Below are 17,599 nucleotides of genomic sequence, written 5' to 3'. Positions count from 1 at the left end.
AACCAGAAGCTGGTTCTTTGAAAGAATTAACAAACCCGTAGCCAGTTTGATGAAAAAGAAAAAGGAAAGGACCCAAATAAAATCAAGAATGAAAGAGGAGAGATCACAACCAACACAGCAGAAATAAAAACAATAATAAAAGGATATTATGAGCAATATGCACCAATGAAATGGGCAATCTGGAAGAAATGGACAAATTCCTAGAAACATATAAAGTACCAAAACTGAAAAAGGAAGAAGTAGAAAATTTGAACAGACCCTTAACCAGTAAAGAAATCAAATTCATAATAAAAAATCTCCCCAAAAACAGGAGTTCAGGGCCAGATGGCTTTCCAGGGGATTTCTACCAAACAGCCAAGGAAGAGTTAACACCTATTCTCTTGAAGCTGTTCCAAAAAATAGAAATGGAAGGAAAACTTCCAAACTCTTTCTGTGAAGCCAGAATTACCTTGATTCCAAAACCAGACATAGACCCCACTAAAAAGGAGAACTATAGACCAATTTCCCTGATGAACTTGGATGTAAAAATCCTCAACAAGGTATTAGCCAACCAAATCCAACAATACATTAAAAGAATTATTCACCCCAACCAAGTGGTATTTATACCTGGCATGCAGGGCTGGTTCAATATCCACAAAACAATCAATGTGATCAGATCAGTAACAGAAAGCACAAGAACCACATGATCCTCTCAATAGATGCAGAGAAAACATTTGACAAAATACAAAGTCCTTTCTTGATAAAAACCTTGATAGAAGGATCTTATCTCAAGATCATACAAGGAATATATGAAAGACCCAACACTAATATCATCCTCAATGGGGAAAAACTGAGAGTTTTTCCTCTGTGGTCAGGAACAAGACAGGGATGTCCACTCTCGCCACTGTTATACAACATAGTATTGGAAGTCTTAGCCACAGCAGTCAGACAACATAAAGAAAATAAGATGCATCCAAATCGGCCATGAGGAAGCTAAACTTTCACTCTTCACAGATGACATGATACTGTATATGGAAAACCCAAAAGAGTCCACCAAAAAACTGCTAGAACTAATCCATGAATTCAGCAGTCGCAGGATATAAAATCAATGCACAGAAATTGGTCACATTCTTATACACCAATAATGAAGCAAGAGAAAGAAAAATCAAGGAATTGATCCCATTACAATTGCACCAAAAGCAATAAAATACCTAGGAATAAATCTAAACAGAGTGAAAAATCTATACATGGAAAATTATGGAAAGCTTATGAAAGAAACTGAAGAACCCTCCTAAAATAAAGAAAAATATTCCATGTACCTGGATAGGAAGAACAAATATTGTTAAATGTCAATACTACCCAAAGGAATCTAAGTATTCAATGCAATCCCTATCAAAATAACACAAGCATTCTTCACAGAGCTAGAATAAACATTCCTAAAATTTTTATGGAACCAGAAAAGACCCCAAATAGCCAAAGCAATCTTGAAAAAGAAAACCAAAGCAGGAGGCATCACAATCCCGGACTTCAAGTTATATTTCAAAGCTGTAATCATCAAGACAGGTACTGGCACAAAAACAGACACTCAGATCAATGGAACAGGATTGAGAACCCAGAAGTGGGCCCATAAACATATGGCCAACTAATCTTTGAAAAGCAGGAAAGAATATCCAATGGAATAAAGACAGTCTCTTCAGCAAGTGATGCTGGGAAACTAGACAGCAACATGCAGAAGTATGAACGTGGACCACTTTCTTACACCACACACAAAAATAAACTCAAAATGGATAAAAGACCTAAATGTAAGACAGGAAGCCATCAAAATCCTCAAGGAGAAAGCAGGCGAAAACCTCTTTGACCTTGGCCACAGCAACTTCTTACTCAACACGTCTCCACAGGCAAGAGAAACAAAAGCAAAAATGAACTATTTGGACCGCATCCAAATAAACAGCTTCTGCTCAATCAATGAAACAATCAGCAAAACTAAAAGGCAACTGACAGAATGGGAGAAGATATTTGCAAACGACATATCAGATAAAGTTTTAGTATACAAAATCTATAGGGAACTTATCAAACTCAACACCCAAAAAACATATAATCCAGTGACAAAATGGGCAAAAGACATGAATAGACACTTCTCCAAAGAAGACATACAGATGGCTAACAGACACATGAAAAAATGCTCAACATCACTCATCATCAGGGAAATATAAATCAAAACCACAATGAGATACCACCTCACACCTGTCAGAGTGGCCAATGTTAACAGCTCAAGCAACAACAGATGTTGGCAAGGAAGCGGAGGAAGAAGATCTCTTTTGCATTGCTGGTGGGAATGTAAACTGGTACAGCCATTCTGGAAAACAGTATGGAGATTCCTCAAAAAATTAAAAATAGAACTACCCTATGACTCAGCAATTGCACTACTATTTATCCAAGGGATACAGGTATTCTGTTTCAAAGGGACACATGCACCCCAATGTTTATATCAGCACTATCCACAATAGGCAAAGTATGGAAAGAGCCCAAATGTCCATCTATGGATGAATGGATAAAGAAAATGTGGTATGTATACATATATATATATATATATATATATATATATATATATATATATATAATGGATTATTACTCTGCAACCAAAAAGAATTAAATTTAGCTATTTGCAACTACGTGGATGGAACTAGAGGGTATTATACTAAGCGAAATTAGTTAGAGAAAGACAAATATATGACTTTATTCACATGGGGACTTTAAGATACAAAACAGATGAACATAAGGGAAGGGAAGCAAAAATAATATAAAAACAGGAAGGGGACAAAACATAAAAGACTCTTAAATATGGAGAAAAAAATAGAGGGTTGCTGGAAGGGTTGTGGGGGGGAGGATGGGCTAAACGGGTAAGGGGCTTAAGGAATCTACTCCTGAAATCATTGTTACACTATGTGGTAATTTGGATGTAAATTATAAAAAAATAAATAAATTATAGAAAGAAAAAAAAAAACCTAAAAAAAGAAGACACATTAACAGTGGGAAAAAAAAAGAATGTACTCCACTTTGGTTTCTCATTTGTCAATCAGGGCAGCAGTCCTGCCTACATGTTTAAGAAGGTATATGTAATAATTAAGATTCATTAATGTAGATTTTTTCCTTGAAGAGAAAAATTATCATATATTTTGAATAAGTAATGCATTGCAAATAAGCTATGGAAATTTTAAAAATATGAGAGAAAAATGCCTTTAATTCCAAATTATATCATGAGTGTTTATTTATTGTTTTATAATATTCTAGCAGTGGATATGTTTTAGTGAACCTGAATTCACTCATGAATCCATATGGAGTTTACTTTGGTATAATTTTTGAAGTGTGAGTCTAGATTGATAAATGTTGTAAACAGTCAAATTTACTAACCCCATTTAAAGACTAACAGTTGTTTTATTTTTATTATCTCTTTTATCATATGTTACATTTATATATCTAATATCTATATCTCATTTATTTGAACTAATATCTGCATATATGCTTATGTCAGTATTATATTGTCTGAAAATAGTAACACAAATATTATTTCTCTGGTTGAGCTACCCATCCCTACTGCCTAAACTCAATTTCTTATTAAAAATTTGGCTTTGGGAGGCCTGGGTGGCTCAGTCAGTTAAGTGTCTGACTCTTGGTTTTGGCTCAGGTCATGATCTTACAGCTTTGTGGGTTCGAGCTCCACATTGGATTCTGTGGAGCCTGCTTGGGATTCTCTTTCTCTCTGCCCTGCCTGACTCACACTGTCTCTGTCTCAAAATAAATAAATGTAAAAAAAAATAAAAATAAAAAAATAAAAAAAATTGGCTTTGTATCATTGTTCTGTATTATCTGAAGAACTTTAGAATCATCTTATGATGTTCTACTCAGTATAAAATAATGGCAGCTGCATTAAACCAAAATTAATTTAGGAGTTACTGATTTCTTTGCAATATTACTCAATCCAATTAGAAACATGGTGCAATTCCCTATGTAATCAAGTCTGCTCTTTAAACTATGCAATATAGTTTATTTTTTATATAAAAGTCCAATATACCTCTTGTTAACATTGTTTTCCAAGACAGCATCATCTTTAGTCACTATTATGCATTTCAATATGCCTTCTAACTGTATGCCACTGGCTTATACAATATTATTTTTGCATAGACCAACATAATTTTTGTGTAAGCAATTCAAATTATTTATAAATTATAGCATTTATGGGTTGCATCTTTTAAGTTAGTATTAAACAGTTATATCATCTACAATCATGTATTTTCTCTAACATTCTCTTAGTTTTTTTTTATATTGTATTTCCTAGCATTCTAAAATATGTTATAAAGTTGTGGTAATGAGTTATTTGTTTTATCTTAATGTGAGTAGTACCTCTTCTAATGTTCCCTTGTTAAACATGATATTGGATCTTGCTTACAGAGAACACTGGAACTCTCCATCTTATTTAGCTGAAAGTCTCTTACCCTTGGTATTTTAAAAAATATTCCCATTTTAAAAATTTTCTTAAGGAATTAAGTGCTAGATTTTATTTACATTTTTAAATTAGGAGATGTTCATATATTTTTAATTATATGACATGGGCAGGCTATTTATTAATAATTTCCAAATATAGTTCTACTTTCCTGGGAACGTGGGACAATTTTTAGTCCAGAGCTGTTTTGGTCTTCCTTGCTTTTGGACATCTTGTGGCCAGCTCTCTTCTTCCCTCTCCCTGTCATTCTTATAGGTCTGTACTTACAAAGGTAAATTCACAGTCCTTTTTATTTAATATTCATAAAATACACAATATACAGTTAATAGGACCCTAAAGTGGTAGACATAAAACCCTGAAGTTAATGATATAGTCACAAATCCATAATATCTTGCCATTTTTTCATGAATTTCAGTTCCCAGCACTGGGAACAGAGGTTTGACAAAAAAAAAAAAAAAAGTGGCCAAAGACCTGCGATGTCTAGAGAAGGCAGCACTGGGGTCTGCAGCAATAGCAGTCACACAAAGACAAAGGCAATAGCAAGGAAACTAAGGTGGCACTAGATAGCATTCTGCCTGCAAGTCAGTCACATTTTGCCAATTGGTAGGACCCCAAAGACGTACAGTCATGATCCTGTTGTTTATCTTGTGAACCTGAATAAACTTTCTGCGTCTCTTTTAGAAAAATAAGGGGGCTTTTTTACAGCAGTTGAAAAAACTGCTGGAATCCAGGTTTCTCTAGAAAGGGAGAAGGGCAGGAACAGGTCTCATTTCATCTTTGCTTTCACCATTCACTCAATAACAATAATTATAAGTGGTCTAATATCCTAACACCCTATGGTAACAGTGCTGCTGGAATTAGAAAATATACAGAATTTATTCAAAAAGATCAGGACTACATGAACACCCGTAACTATATTATATATAAAAGGTGTTAAGTGAACAAGAGGGAAGTGTTATAAAAGTTCAAACAAGGGGATTATTTATTCTAGCTTAAAAAAAAAGGAGAAACTGAATTTGATCTGGGATTGGAAGGAGTAGAGACTTTAGGTGTGTAGATACATTGGAAAATGTCATTTTGAAGCTGGGAGAAGTTGTGTATGGGGAGTGTTGTCCTGGAGAGAAAAGAAGGACAGGAGGAGTGGACATCTATAATGGGTGTATTAACTAAGACTGAACTGAAGATACATCTGTGAAACAATATAGGGGAAGGTGGAAACCAAAGAGGTTACAGTGATGTTGTTATTCAAACTTGGTGAGCAAGAGCACAGGGTGGTATGGGGAGCACCAGGAGGTAAAGAGAACTCTGAGGTGTCTCACCTGGGAGATCTCCTTGTTAACCGAATTAGGGGAGCAAGGGAACAGTTGAGAAGGAATAATACAAAATGGAGCTTCGACAGAGCAAAACTAGACTCCCTCCCTGGCATTTCTGTAAACCTGAGTGTGTGCAAACTGGACAACCAGGCCCTTAGCAAATGGGATTTGAAACAGTGTGATATGATTTAGGAGCTTGAAGGACTAAACATGTAACTTAAGATAGTGATATTCTTTTCACTCTTGGGGAATTATCTCCAATCCTTACGTTCATCAGGGAATTATCTCCAATCCTTACATTCATCAAATACATATTGTTTGTTGTGATTGCTTTACACTTAATTGTTGCCTAGAATTGTTCTTTCATTTTACCCAAAATATTATTCTTGTGTCCCAACCAAATTGCACGCTCATAAAAGACAGGGGACCAGATATCACCTCTCTGCAACTAACTATACAGAGAAGATCTAATAAAGTACTAAACAAATATCAGGAGGCAAATAAATACTTATCCAATATTTATCGGGAGACATAATCTAACTACATTTAGTAAGCCATTCCAGCATCTCTCATCTACATATTACAAAGACAATAGCTTCCTCCAGAGTTTCTCAGCCTTGGCATTATTGACATCTTGAGCCAAATAATCTTTACTGTGGGGAGGTCCTGTGCATTGTAAGATGTTTATGGTATCCCTAATTTCTTCTCACTAGATGCCAGTAGTGTCCCCCCTCCCTGTGACAACTCTGACAACAATGCAAATGTCCTCTGGAGGTTGGATGACTAACTGTCCCCATTTGTCTGGGATAGAGGGAGTTGTTGAGACACAAGGCTTTGATTTTTAAAACTGGCAAAGTTCTGGGAAAACCAGGATAAGGTGGCCACTCTATTTGCAGGGCCAAAACTAGCCTCTCAAGAACCACTGGCCTATGGGAACAGAGAGCCATCTATGTATAATGAATTCTTAAAAACAAACAAACAAAAAAAAAAAAGAAAAAATACTGCCATCGAGGCACACATTTAATATTTTGGAACCCAAAGAGGAAGTACTCATTTTCATTGAAGTAGGAGGGACTGGGAAAGACTTTATGAGAAAAAAACAAAACAAAAACATTTTTCAGCTGGTGCTTAAAAGCTTCATGAGGTTTATAACAGGTGAAGATAAGCAATCCAACTGGGAGAAAGTGTGCAGGGAAATGGGTGGGAAGGTATTAGACACACCTGAGGAGGAGTGAGCTAGTGTAGTGAGTGTGGGCAGTGGGCAGAAAGGTGAATTGCAAAGTAAGGTTACAAAGATAGGAAGGAGTCATGCCTTTGAAGGCTTTGAGTCTTAAATAACAAGAACCAACAATAAATAACACATATGTATCTTACATACAATATGCCAGGAATTGCTCTACACATGTTAGTAATATTAACTCACTTAATCAGCACAACAACCATAAGTGTGAGCAGTGTTATAGCAACTTTCCTAATGAGGGAGCTGATGGACATAGAGGATAGTTGACTTCCTTGAGGCCACAAAGCAAGTCAACAGGAGAGTCAGGATTAAATTCAGTCTGCCTGACTCCTGGCTTTCATGCTCTGAACTGTCCCATTCTTCTGCCTCTCCAACTAACTTGAGAATGCATTAGATCTAACTAGCAGAGTGACCAGCACAAATATGAATTTTATAAGCTGACTCAGATGGCTCTATATGTCTGGCTGGTAATGGTAAAATATGAGGGATATATGCACCACTCCCTTCCTCCCCCAGTGTAACTCTCCACCACCCCTGTTATATCCACACAATTTTTGGTAAAAGCCATAACATGATGAGTTTACAGTCTTAATATACTGGATGGTGGAAACAGTTCCACCAGCTGAATAATTTTAGTGCTATGGTATTGCTTAGTAAATGCAGTGTGCTTATGAGAGACACAGCCAATTCCTTTATTCGCAAAGGCCAAAAGTTTAGAAAAAGAGAGAAAAGGGAAACTAAAGTGCCACGGAAATACTGAAATAAAACAAATTTATTTAAAGCTTGCAACAATTAGTTGTTTTGTAGCTGGCAATAATTTCTGAAGAAAATAGGAGATGCCTCATTACTTGCCTTGGAATTGATGCTCTTCAGATTTGGACATAGCTTAGGAAATAAGGAAACAAATCTGCTATGGTCCCTAAGGGAGGATTTGGAGAACACATCTTTCTATTTTTAACCTGGATGTCCTAATAAAATGGCCCCTGATACTCCCGTCTCTTCAATCTAAACTTTTCCGCAGGAACCCTGTCCCTTATCTCATTCCTGATAATTTATTAATAAGCCACCAGATAAAAAATGTTCCTTAATAAAACACCCAGGCATTGTGGACTGCTTAATGTAGTTAATTTAAGTAGGGTAACCGAGATTCATGTAGATAGCCATATTAGATTAGGGGGAGATTAGCATCACTCTTGCTGTTTGCTTAAGAATGCGGCTAAATATGCTGTTTTTCACAGTGCTGAATTCACATGAGCCTTTTCAAACACTTATGCTGAATTTACATGCAATAATATAGACAAGAGGTTTCTAGAAACCAAACAAAGTGGTCTTAGATGGAATCTGGAAAAAATTCCCGTCCTTTTCTATCTTCTTTCTTCTCACACCTACCCACTCCAAACCTACTTCCACCTTCTGGCATAGGTACAGGCTGAAGTATGGCTGGCTAATTTGTTGGGACATTTCTAAAAAACTAACTTCATTTCCTCCATGAGAAAAAATACAAACAGGCAAACAAACTGATATCTACACACACACACACACACACACACACACACACACACACACCTGCCAGAGTTCACTGAACTAGTTAGAGGTAGAACAACATTGAACTGCTACATTTTAGTTAAACATGGTACTCAGAATCATTAAAATTCATATTCTTTTTTCAAGCAGAAAATATGATAATTGACTATTCCTTAGAATAAATACAAATATTACTCTTTCTAGAGTGTATGCTTCAAAATGTTTCAGATTCATAAAAATTATATGAATATTTTTCATCCACCATATCCATATTTGGCAAATCCCTCTTGTGCTCTACCCACTGTCCTCCTGTTTTCTGTGTCTTAGAAGGGCAAAGGAAAATCATTGGTCTGAATAAATGCTTACCTTTTCTTTGCTTGGCACCAATTCCAATGGTAATATAGAAATATAACAAGCAAAATCATCTAGCATAATGTGCAATGTAAGCAAATAATGCATTTTGCTAAAAGTAACAAAACAACAAAGCAGAGCTTCACAGAGCTGACTCATTTTTAAGGGTTGCGTATTCAGCCTAATTTGCATAGTTGGTATTTGGCAACACCACTGTCTTATTTCCCAAATTCAATAATGTTGCCAGACTGGCAGCTTTGCAATAGCTAAGGGAAAGATTATATGCCTATGCTTTAGTTTTCCCTTTCTCTATGTAACAAATTCAAATGTTAAACCAATTATCATCTACTAAGAAAAAATTATAAATGTCAACTTGAATAATTGGTTAATAGCTGAGTGAATCAGATGGACTTGTATATTCCTGCATTGGGGTGTAATTTCCTTAAGAAGTAACAAAGAATAAAGAAGGGCCTAACAACTAAATTGATCCAGAAACTAACAACCATGTGGAGAGGGAGGCCACAGCTCATCCACGATGGGTCTCTGTTGTGGAAATCATCCCCATTGTCCAAGCTTACCTTCTCCCATCATGGCGTCTTCCTTTTCAGTCTCTACATGTGATCCTTGGCGTTTGGATGAGATGTGGATGTGATTCTTTTGACCATTAGTCTGGAATTCAGAAATATCTCCACTTTTTATTTCTAGGATAATGAAAAGAAATGTGAATGTTTCTTGTTTTTTAGATAAAATGACATTTTTTATTTGCAAACGTGCCCTAAGGGTTAAGGTGTTCCTCTTGTACGCCCTCACAAAATGATTGTGATATACACATGCAATAGAATTCATATGATGTATTGAGAGCTTAAGGAATAATGAAATACAATCCCATATACTGACCAGCAACTTTAAGGTTGGTTCAGTAGCCATATACAGTAAAACTAGCCACCAAATATGACTACTGAACATTTGAAATATGACTAGCTTAAATTAAGATGTGCTGTAAGTGCAAAATATACACCTGATTTTGAAAAACTGTAAAATACCTAATATTCTTATAGTTATTACATGTTGAAATAACTTTTGATAGATTAAGAGGATACTAGAAAATTACATCATGTGCCTCATATTTGTGGTTCATGTTATATTCTTACTGGACAGAGCTGGTATGGAATGTTACAATACTCTTTTTACCTTTTATTTTGAAATAATGATAGATTCGCAGGAAATATAAGGGAGGGTTCATGCATCCTAAACCAGCCTCCTCCACTGTTAACAACCCAAATAACTATAATATGGTATCGAAAACAGGAAATTGACATGGGTACAATCCATAGAGCTCATGAAATTGTGTGTGCTTTTGACTGAAGACTTCTATTTCTTTTAATGTTTTATTTATTTTTGGAGAGAGAGAGACAGACAGAGAGAGACAGAGAGCGACAGCGCATATGAGCATAAGAAGTGGAGGGGCAGAGAGAGAGGGAGACACAGAATCCAAAGCAGGCCCCAGGCTCTGAGCTGTCAGCACATAGCCCTGAGCAGGGCTTGAACACAGGAACCATGAGATCATGATCTGAGACAAAGTCACACGCTCAACTGACTGAGCCACCCAGGTACCTTGAAGAATCTACTTTTGACTAATGAGATGTTTATATTCTATTCACTTATTTATTAACTACATTAATCAAAAATATATTTACATTGTGCATGCCAGGAACTATTCTAAGCAATAGAAAGACAATGAGTAATAAAGATCTGGTACCTGATCTTATAGAGCTTTTATTCTACTTTGGATAGCAGAGGATAAACACATAAATTTGTAATGTAATGTCAGATGCTGCCAGGCCACGGCATATGATCATTTTTCTCAAGGAAAAGCACTTTTGTGATTGAGTTTAGCTCAAAAAGCTGATTTTTTTTCATGTAACACCATTTTTAGACTAAAATAACTTGGAAGAACGAAAGACAGATTCTGGCTATTCATTCTGGGGTATCTGGCAGATTTTTAAGTGAATGAAGCGAGTCTGTAACTTGTATGAAACAATTGATAATATTTGTTGCCAGTGATAAAATTCAAGCTTTTATGGGAGATTTAGAATTTTTGACTTCTATCAACTACAAATTTTGCATATTTCTAATTCTTAAAGTTTAATATTGATATTAACAAATGCAGTTTTTAAAAAATTGCAGAATGCAATATGTCAGCATTTGGAACATCTTTGTAACTCAGTGAAACAATATTTTCCAAATAGCTAACACATATTTCAAAATCATGCATGGATAAGTCTCCACTCAAAGTATATGATAGATTAATTTTCATGTAACGGACTATAAGAGTACATTGTGATGTACCTTTAAGGAACCATCTCTTGGCCAGTTTGGGTGTACTATCAAATAGGATTATCTGCAATTATCTATGAAGGCTATTAAAATACTCTTCCCCTTCTACTATGTATCTTTGTGAGGCTGGATTTTCTTCATATACTTCAGTCAAAACAATACATTGCAGCAAATATAATACAGAAGCTGTTAAGAGAATCCAGCTGACTTTTTAAAAAAAAAAATTTAATGGTTATATATTTTTGAGAGAGAGAGAGAGAGAAAGAGAGAGAGACAAGAGCATGAGGAGGGTGAGGGGCAGAGAGGGAGAGGGAGACACAGAATTACAAGCAGGCTTCAGGCTCTGAGCTGTCAGCTGAAAGCCTGACATGGGTCTCTAACCCACAAACCGCGAGATCATGACCTGAGCAGAAGTTGGATGCTTAACCCATGGAACCACACAGGCACCCAATGCTGACTTTTCTTAAGCAGACATTAAAGAGTTCTATAAAAGTGCCATTTTTGTCATTATCTATATTTGAAAACATCATTTAAATTTTGTTTGTTTGTTTATTTATTTATTTATTTAAGAGAGAGAGAGAGAGAGAGAGAGAGGAAGAGAGGGAGAAAGACATAGAATCCCAAGCAGGCTCTGCGCTGTCAGCACAGAGCCTGATATGGGGCTCGAACTCACAAATTGTGCGATCATGACCTGAACTGAAATCAAGAGTCAGATGCTTAACTGACTGAGCCACCCAGGTGCCCCCAAAACATCATTTTTGAAATTAAAAAAAAACTGTTAATTATGTTAACATATAACGCATGTATTATTATATATATATATATTTTTAATTAATGTTTATTCACTTTTTTTGAGAGAGAGAGAAAGAAAGAAAGAGAGCGAGCAAGCAGGGGAGGGGCAGAGAGAGAGGGAGACAGAACCAAAGCAGGCTCCAGGTTCTGAGCTGTCTGCAAAGAGCCCGACGTGGGGCTTGAACCCACGAACCGCGAGATCGTGACCTGAGCCAAAGTCGGACACTCAACTGACTGAGCCACCCAGGTGCCCCAATTATTGGTATTTTAAACTAAATAAGTAAATTTTACATTTTCTCCTTTAATTTCTAATTTGGAAATATTAGTAGATGAACACACATTGACAAATCTCTTTGGAGTTTTCAATAATTACTGAAAGTGTAACAAGGTCCTGAGATCAAAATTTTGTAATCTGTTGACACAGACTGTGCAGCTGAATCAGAGAATAGTGTCCCATGATGAAGATGGGGAATGATACTTTTTATGCTAAAGTAATGGATGTTATAAGGAAGATATAAAGAAAATAAAAAGCAGAAAATGCAAATTACTCATATGGAACTGATTACGTGCATTTCATCCCCCACACCCATTGCTAATTACTATACATTTTTTTTCATAAAGTTCCTCATGATCTCTTTACATTTTTGTAAAGACAGGAGTCTGCATCCAGTCAGGAAACTGTGGGAATTTAATATAGCAAAAAGTGTCCACAGATAGTTGAAAAAGCAAAAAAGAGGATACTGAGGTAATGACATGTTAGTAATGGTAGGAAAATCTTCCTTGATAGCTGAGGAACAAAAGGGAAGAGATGGGGTGAGCAGAGCAGAGCTTAGTGGGAGGTCCCAGCATAGCTGGTGGGCTTAGCTCTCTCTCTCTCCCTCTCTCTCTCTCCCTCTCTCTCTCTACACACACACACACACACACACACACACACACTCCGTTAGATTTTAAAGCAAAGACCACAACTTGCATTCAACAAATCATAATGGACAGGATGAAATCCCATTCTTCTTGAGAAAAACAAGGTGTCCTTGAGTTTCCTTGCAGTTTGCCCAGCCCCACCACGACAGGGAGAGATATCAGGCTGATGCTTGGTTCAAAATAAAGAGGGCATCTCCTGGAACCTCCCTCCCTGGCATCTCTCAGAAATCCAAGCATTGTGAACCTTCTAGTAGTGGCACCAGACTTCGTTCTCTTTCCTTGCTTTATTTTGACTTTCTCTGTTTGCTTCACCTCTTTTGTATTCACTCTTGCCTATCACTTTGGTTTCCTAGCATCTCCTAATATCACAAATGTTTCGTCCACTCATTTGAGGGGGTGGAGAAAGGGATCCAGTACCCGGTCTGCACCTGTATCTCTCATCCTCTAACAGCAGAGTAGAAAGAAAGAAGCCTCTTTCACAGAACTTGTTTCCTTCAGTGATTCTCCATGTATCCAGCCTACACAAAAAAGATCTGCTTCTGGAAAAATGTCCAAGAACATGATTTCCACACTACTAGAGAGGAAAAAAAAAAACCCACCAAGCATTCTCTTCCCTCTTTTGAATGAGAAGAGAGCATTCCCAGCTGAGTCTTGAACTTACTTTTTGGAAGATTACCTGGTCAGGGGAACATAGTGTTTGAGAGAGAGTGGGGTATGGAGCCACACTGGCTGGCTGTTTCCTGATTGTGTGACCTTGGGCAAGTTAGTTAGCTGTTTTGTACCTCATGGTCCATCTCCATAACACGGCTATAGTATTTAGTACCTACTTCATAAGGATGTTGTAAAGATTAAATAAATTCATGTGTATAAAGTACTTAGAACCTGGCCCATGGTGAATATTCAATAAGCATGAGCTTCCATTATTATTGCTATTATTATTTAAGATTAGGCAATCTTTGACTCTACTGTATGAACTGAATAATTTGGTTCCATGTGGTATACTGTGTTGCAGTTTCATAAAAATTTCTCTTTGGGGAAAGTAAAAGAAATGTTAATAGAGTATACATGATGATATTTCCACCTCCCGTGATATTTTCATACTGAAAAACAATCTACATACTTCTGCTTTTGCTTTTCTTAAACCAACAGCACACCAGACAGCATAGAGCCAGCCATGAGGCCACTGAGCACAGGGAAACAGCCAAGATGATGGTTGACTTCTCTGACATGGTTGCAGGTGAGACAACGAATGACTTTGATCGAGCTGTAAAATTGGCCCCTGTTAAAAAAAAATCCCAATGATAACATATTAATAAGATATAAGATGCTGATAGGATAAAAATATTGTGGAAGAGATATGTTTATAATACCTGCCACTTAGTAGGTCCAATAAATATTTATTGAATTAAATAATTAAATGAACCAATAATAAATCCAAGATCCGCATATCTGAAGAACTACAAGAATCCAATTCCAACAATAACATACAATTGTTCTTTCCAATTCTCTCCATTGCTGAGGGGACATTCTTCCAATTCTCCCCTTTTATTCTCAGACTTACCTTTTCCCCCAATGCAAAATTTCAATTTCACTCTTATGTTCCACTAATTAGAACAGAAATGCTCTCAGCTCTAGAATGTGTGAAATCACTTGCTCTGACATATGTATCCTATTTAAAAAATGGCATGTAACACATCAAAACAGAGCAATGGGGATTCCTACCATGGAGCCAAGAGAATTTCTAATGTCCATGAGAATTTTGTTATCTGGAAAAGTGGGAGGAGGGCAGTGGCAAATAGATAGAGCCACTTTAGTTATGAAGCTGGGGGAAAATGGGCAACTTCCTTTAGAGACAGCATTTTTCTAAGAATTCATCTCAAATCCTTTAATAGACTGAAAAATATGGTTCTCACTCCATTATTATTTTTGAAATAATTTTGAAATAAAGCTTTAAAAATTCTAAAAAATTAAAAGCTGGGGCGCCTGAGTGGCTCAATCAGTTAAGGGTCTGACTCTTGGTTTCAGCTCAGGTCATGATCGCATGGTTCATGGGTTTGAGCCCCACATTGAGCTCTACATTGACAGTGCATGGCCTGCTTGGGATTCTCTCTCTGTCTCTCCCCTACAAGTGCATGTGTGTGCTTTCTCTCAAAATAAATAAATAAGTTAAAAAATAAATAAAAGCTTGCTTATACACATAAAAATTTGTACATAAATGTTTATAGTATCTCTATTCATAATCACCCAAACCAGGAAACAACCCCAGTGTTTTCAACACAGAAATGAATAAACCAACTATGGTTTATCCAGACATTGAAATACTACTTAGCCATAAAAGGGGAAAATAATAAGGAACAAAAATAGGAAAGGAGGGAGTGAGAGAGGAAGTAATAAAGTCAGGCAGGCAGGCAAAGGAAAGAAAGAAAAAGAAAAAGAAAAGAAAAAAGGAGGGAGGGAAAGAAATAAAAGAAAGAAAACAGAAAGAGAAAGAAGAAAAGAAAGAAAGAAAGAAAGAAAGAAAGAAAGAAAGAGAAAGAAAAGAAAGAAAAAAGGGAATAAAGAAAGAAGGGAAGAAAGAGAAAGGAAGAAGGAAGGAAGAGGGAGAGAGTGGGAGGGAGGAAGAGAGGGAGGGAAGGAGAGGAAGGAAGGGAAGGGAAGGGGAAGGGAGGGAGGAAGAAAGAAAAAGGAGAGGATGTAGGGAGGGAGGGGGAGGGAGAGAAAGAAAAAGAGGGAAGAGAAAAAAAGGAAAGGAAAGAAAAGGGAGGAAGGAAGATAGAGTGAGGGGGGAAAGAGAGGGAGGGAGGGAGGGAGAGAGGAAGGAAGGAAGGAAGGAAGGAAGGAAGGAAGGAAGGAAGGAAGGAAGGAAAGAGAAAGACTATTAATAAAAAAGTAACAACAGGTATGAACATCAAAGGCATTATACTGAGTGAGAGAAGTGTATCTTCAGAGGGTACATACTTTGATTCCATTTATAAGACATTGTAGAAAAGACCAAATGATAGAGATAACTAACAGATAAGTAGTTGTTAGAGATTAGTGGTAGTGGAAAGAAGAATGTGAGGACTGAGGAATAAAATAAGGGAGGTTATTTGGAAATGTGCTCTTTTAAATATTTATTTATTTATTTTTGAGAGAGAGAGAATGAGTGAGCTTGCACCAGTTGGGAGAGGCAGAGAGAGAGAGAGAGAGAGAATCCCAAGCAGGCTCAGTGCTGTCAGCACAGAGTCTGATGCAGGACTCAATCTCACCAACATGAGATCACAACCTGAGTCTAGATCAAGAGTTGATCACTTAACTGAGCCAGCCAGGTGCCCCAGTTTTTGGAAATGCTCTATATCCTGATTGTGGTGGTGATTACATGAATCTATTAATGCATTTGAATTGATAAAAACATATAGAAATACTGTATGTTATTTAAATAGAATAATTTTTAATTTTGCCTATAATTTTGAGGGTGATAGATATGTTCATTATCTTAATTGTGGGGATGTTTTTGTGGGAATATTATAGTCATCAAAATTTATGAAACTGTATGTTTCAAATATGTATGGTTTCTCATATGCCAATTACACCTCAATACAAAAATGAAAAGTTAAAAAAAAAGCTTGCCTATGGACCTGAGTTAGTGCTAGCCAACGATTTTTAAGTAGCACATTTAAAACAAACCAACCAATACCAAACTTCTGCTTTTATCTAAATAGCACAGGAAAAAAACAGAGTTTTTATTTTCTACTCTAGGAAACATTGTGTTTTTCTTTGTTGTGCTTTCCTTGGGCTGAATCTGATAATTTGATTGAAAGTCACAGTCAGGTTTTCAGTCTCTTGACTCCTGGCTGACTCAGTCCCAAAGCTACCATAACCAAATTAGCTAGAAATGGTTCTCCTGTGTGTACATTTTATACTTGAGATATACTTGGCTTGTTTGTTATTAATTAGTTGCTTTTTATGAGCATCTGAATAAGATAAATCTAGGCCAGAGACGGGGGAATAGATTTTACTGGGGATTTGCACAAGTAAAACAAAATTCCTCATTCTTTTATCCATTTTCCAATGATTGCTCAGTAATTGTTTACTTTGCTAAGTGGATAAGTGTTCTCATTCTGAAGATATTTACAAGCTAGTAAATAAAATGAGATGTATGTACAAACACTTGTTATACAAGTCAGAATGTGACACATGCCAACAGAATAAGGCCAATCAATTACTCTGGAGGGGGATATTTTCCATCAATGTGGGCATGGAAAGCATCTCAACAGAGAGAGTATCTAAGTGGGTCTTTGAAGGCTGAACAAATAAATGCATAAAGGAGAAAAAAGAAAATTGTTTAGGGAATTAGTGTTGAAAAACACTGGGAATTAATGCTGGGAAGCATTTGAGATAAATTTTGGTAGGCAGTAAATGTCAGCTGTAAGGCCCTTGACTATATTCTGAAGGCAGTGAGGTGTCACAGAAGGAAAAACTCTGAGCTGAGAAGTGACATGAACCAAGTGGGATATAGAAGATCAGGACATGGTAGTGTTTAGAAAACAAAGAATGGAAGAGGAGCTGAAGTCAGTGATGCTAGTTTATAAGCCCAGAGAAATACCTGGGTCTAAGGGTAGAGCCCACCAGTAGCTGAACATTGCAAAAGTGTAATCTTAG

The 17,599-nt window shown here is 36.6% G+C and overlaps 1 protein-coding gene and 1 long non-coding RNA gene across 2 annotated transcripts in view; one reads left to right on the top strand and one right to left on the bottom strand.

Annotated features, from left to right (window-relative positions):
* The window catches only part of PKHD1 (PKHD1 ciliary IPT domain containing fibrocystin/polyductin), a 488,429-nt gene that overhangs the window by 19,264 nt on the left and 451,566 nt on the right, over window positions 1-17,599 (bottom strand). The window contains exons 65-66 of the mRNA XM_019457395.2: window positions 14,079-14,237; window positions 9,487-9,609 (exon numbers count right to left, since the gene is read on the bottom strand). Of these exons, the coding sequence (XP_019312940.2) occupies window positions 9,487-9,609; window positions 14,079-14,237 (282 nt within the window). The remainder of the gene's footprint in view (window positions 1-9,486; window positions 9,610-14,078; window positions 14,238-17,599) is intronic.
* Window positions 1-17,599, top strand: part of LOC128777696 (uncharacterized) — a 477,594-nt gene that overhangs the window by 422,076 nt on the left and 37,919 nt on the right. The window contains exon 3 of the long non-coding RNA XR_008422995.1: window positions 14,108-14,195. This is a non-coding gene — a long non-coding RNA (uncharacterized LOC128777696). The remainder of the gene's footprint in view (window positions 1-14,107; window positions 14,196-17,599) is intronic.

Source organism: Panthera pardus, unplaced genomic scaffold, assembly GCF_024362965.1.
Source record: "Panthera pardus isolate Hobbes unplaced genomic scaffold, ASM2436296v1 HiC_scaffold_17, whole genome shotgun sequence".
In the NCBI taxonomy this organism is placed as follows: domain Eukaryota; kingdom Metazoa; phylum Chordata; class Mammalia; order Carnivora; family Felidae; genus Panthera; species Panthera pardus.
The sequence above is the reverse complement of the archived record's forward strand: the minus strand, read 5'-3'. Positions and strand labels throughout refer to the sequence as shown.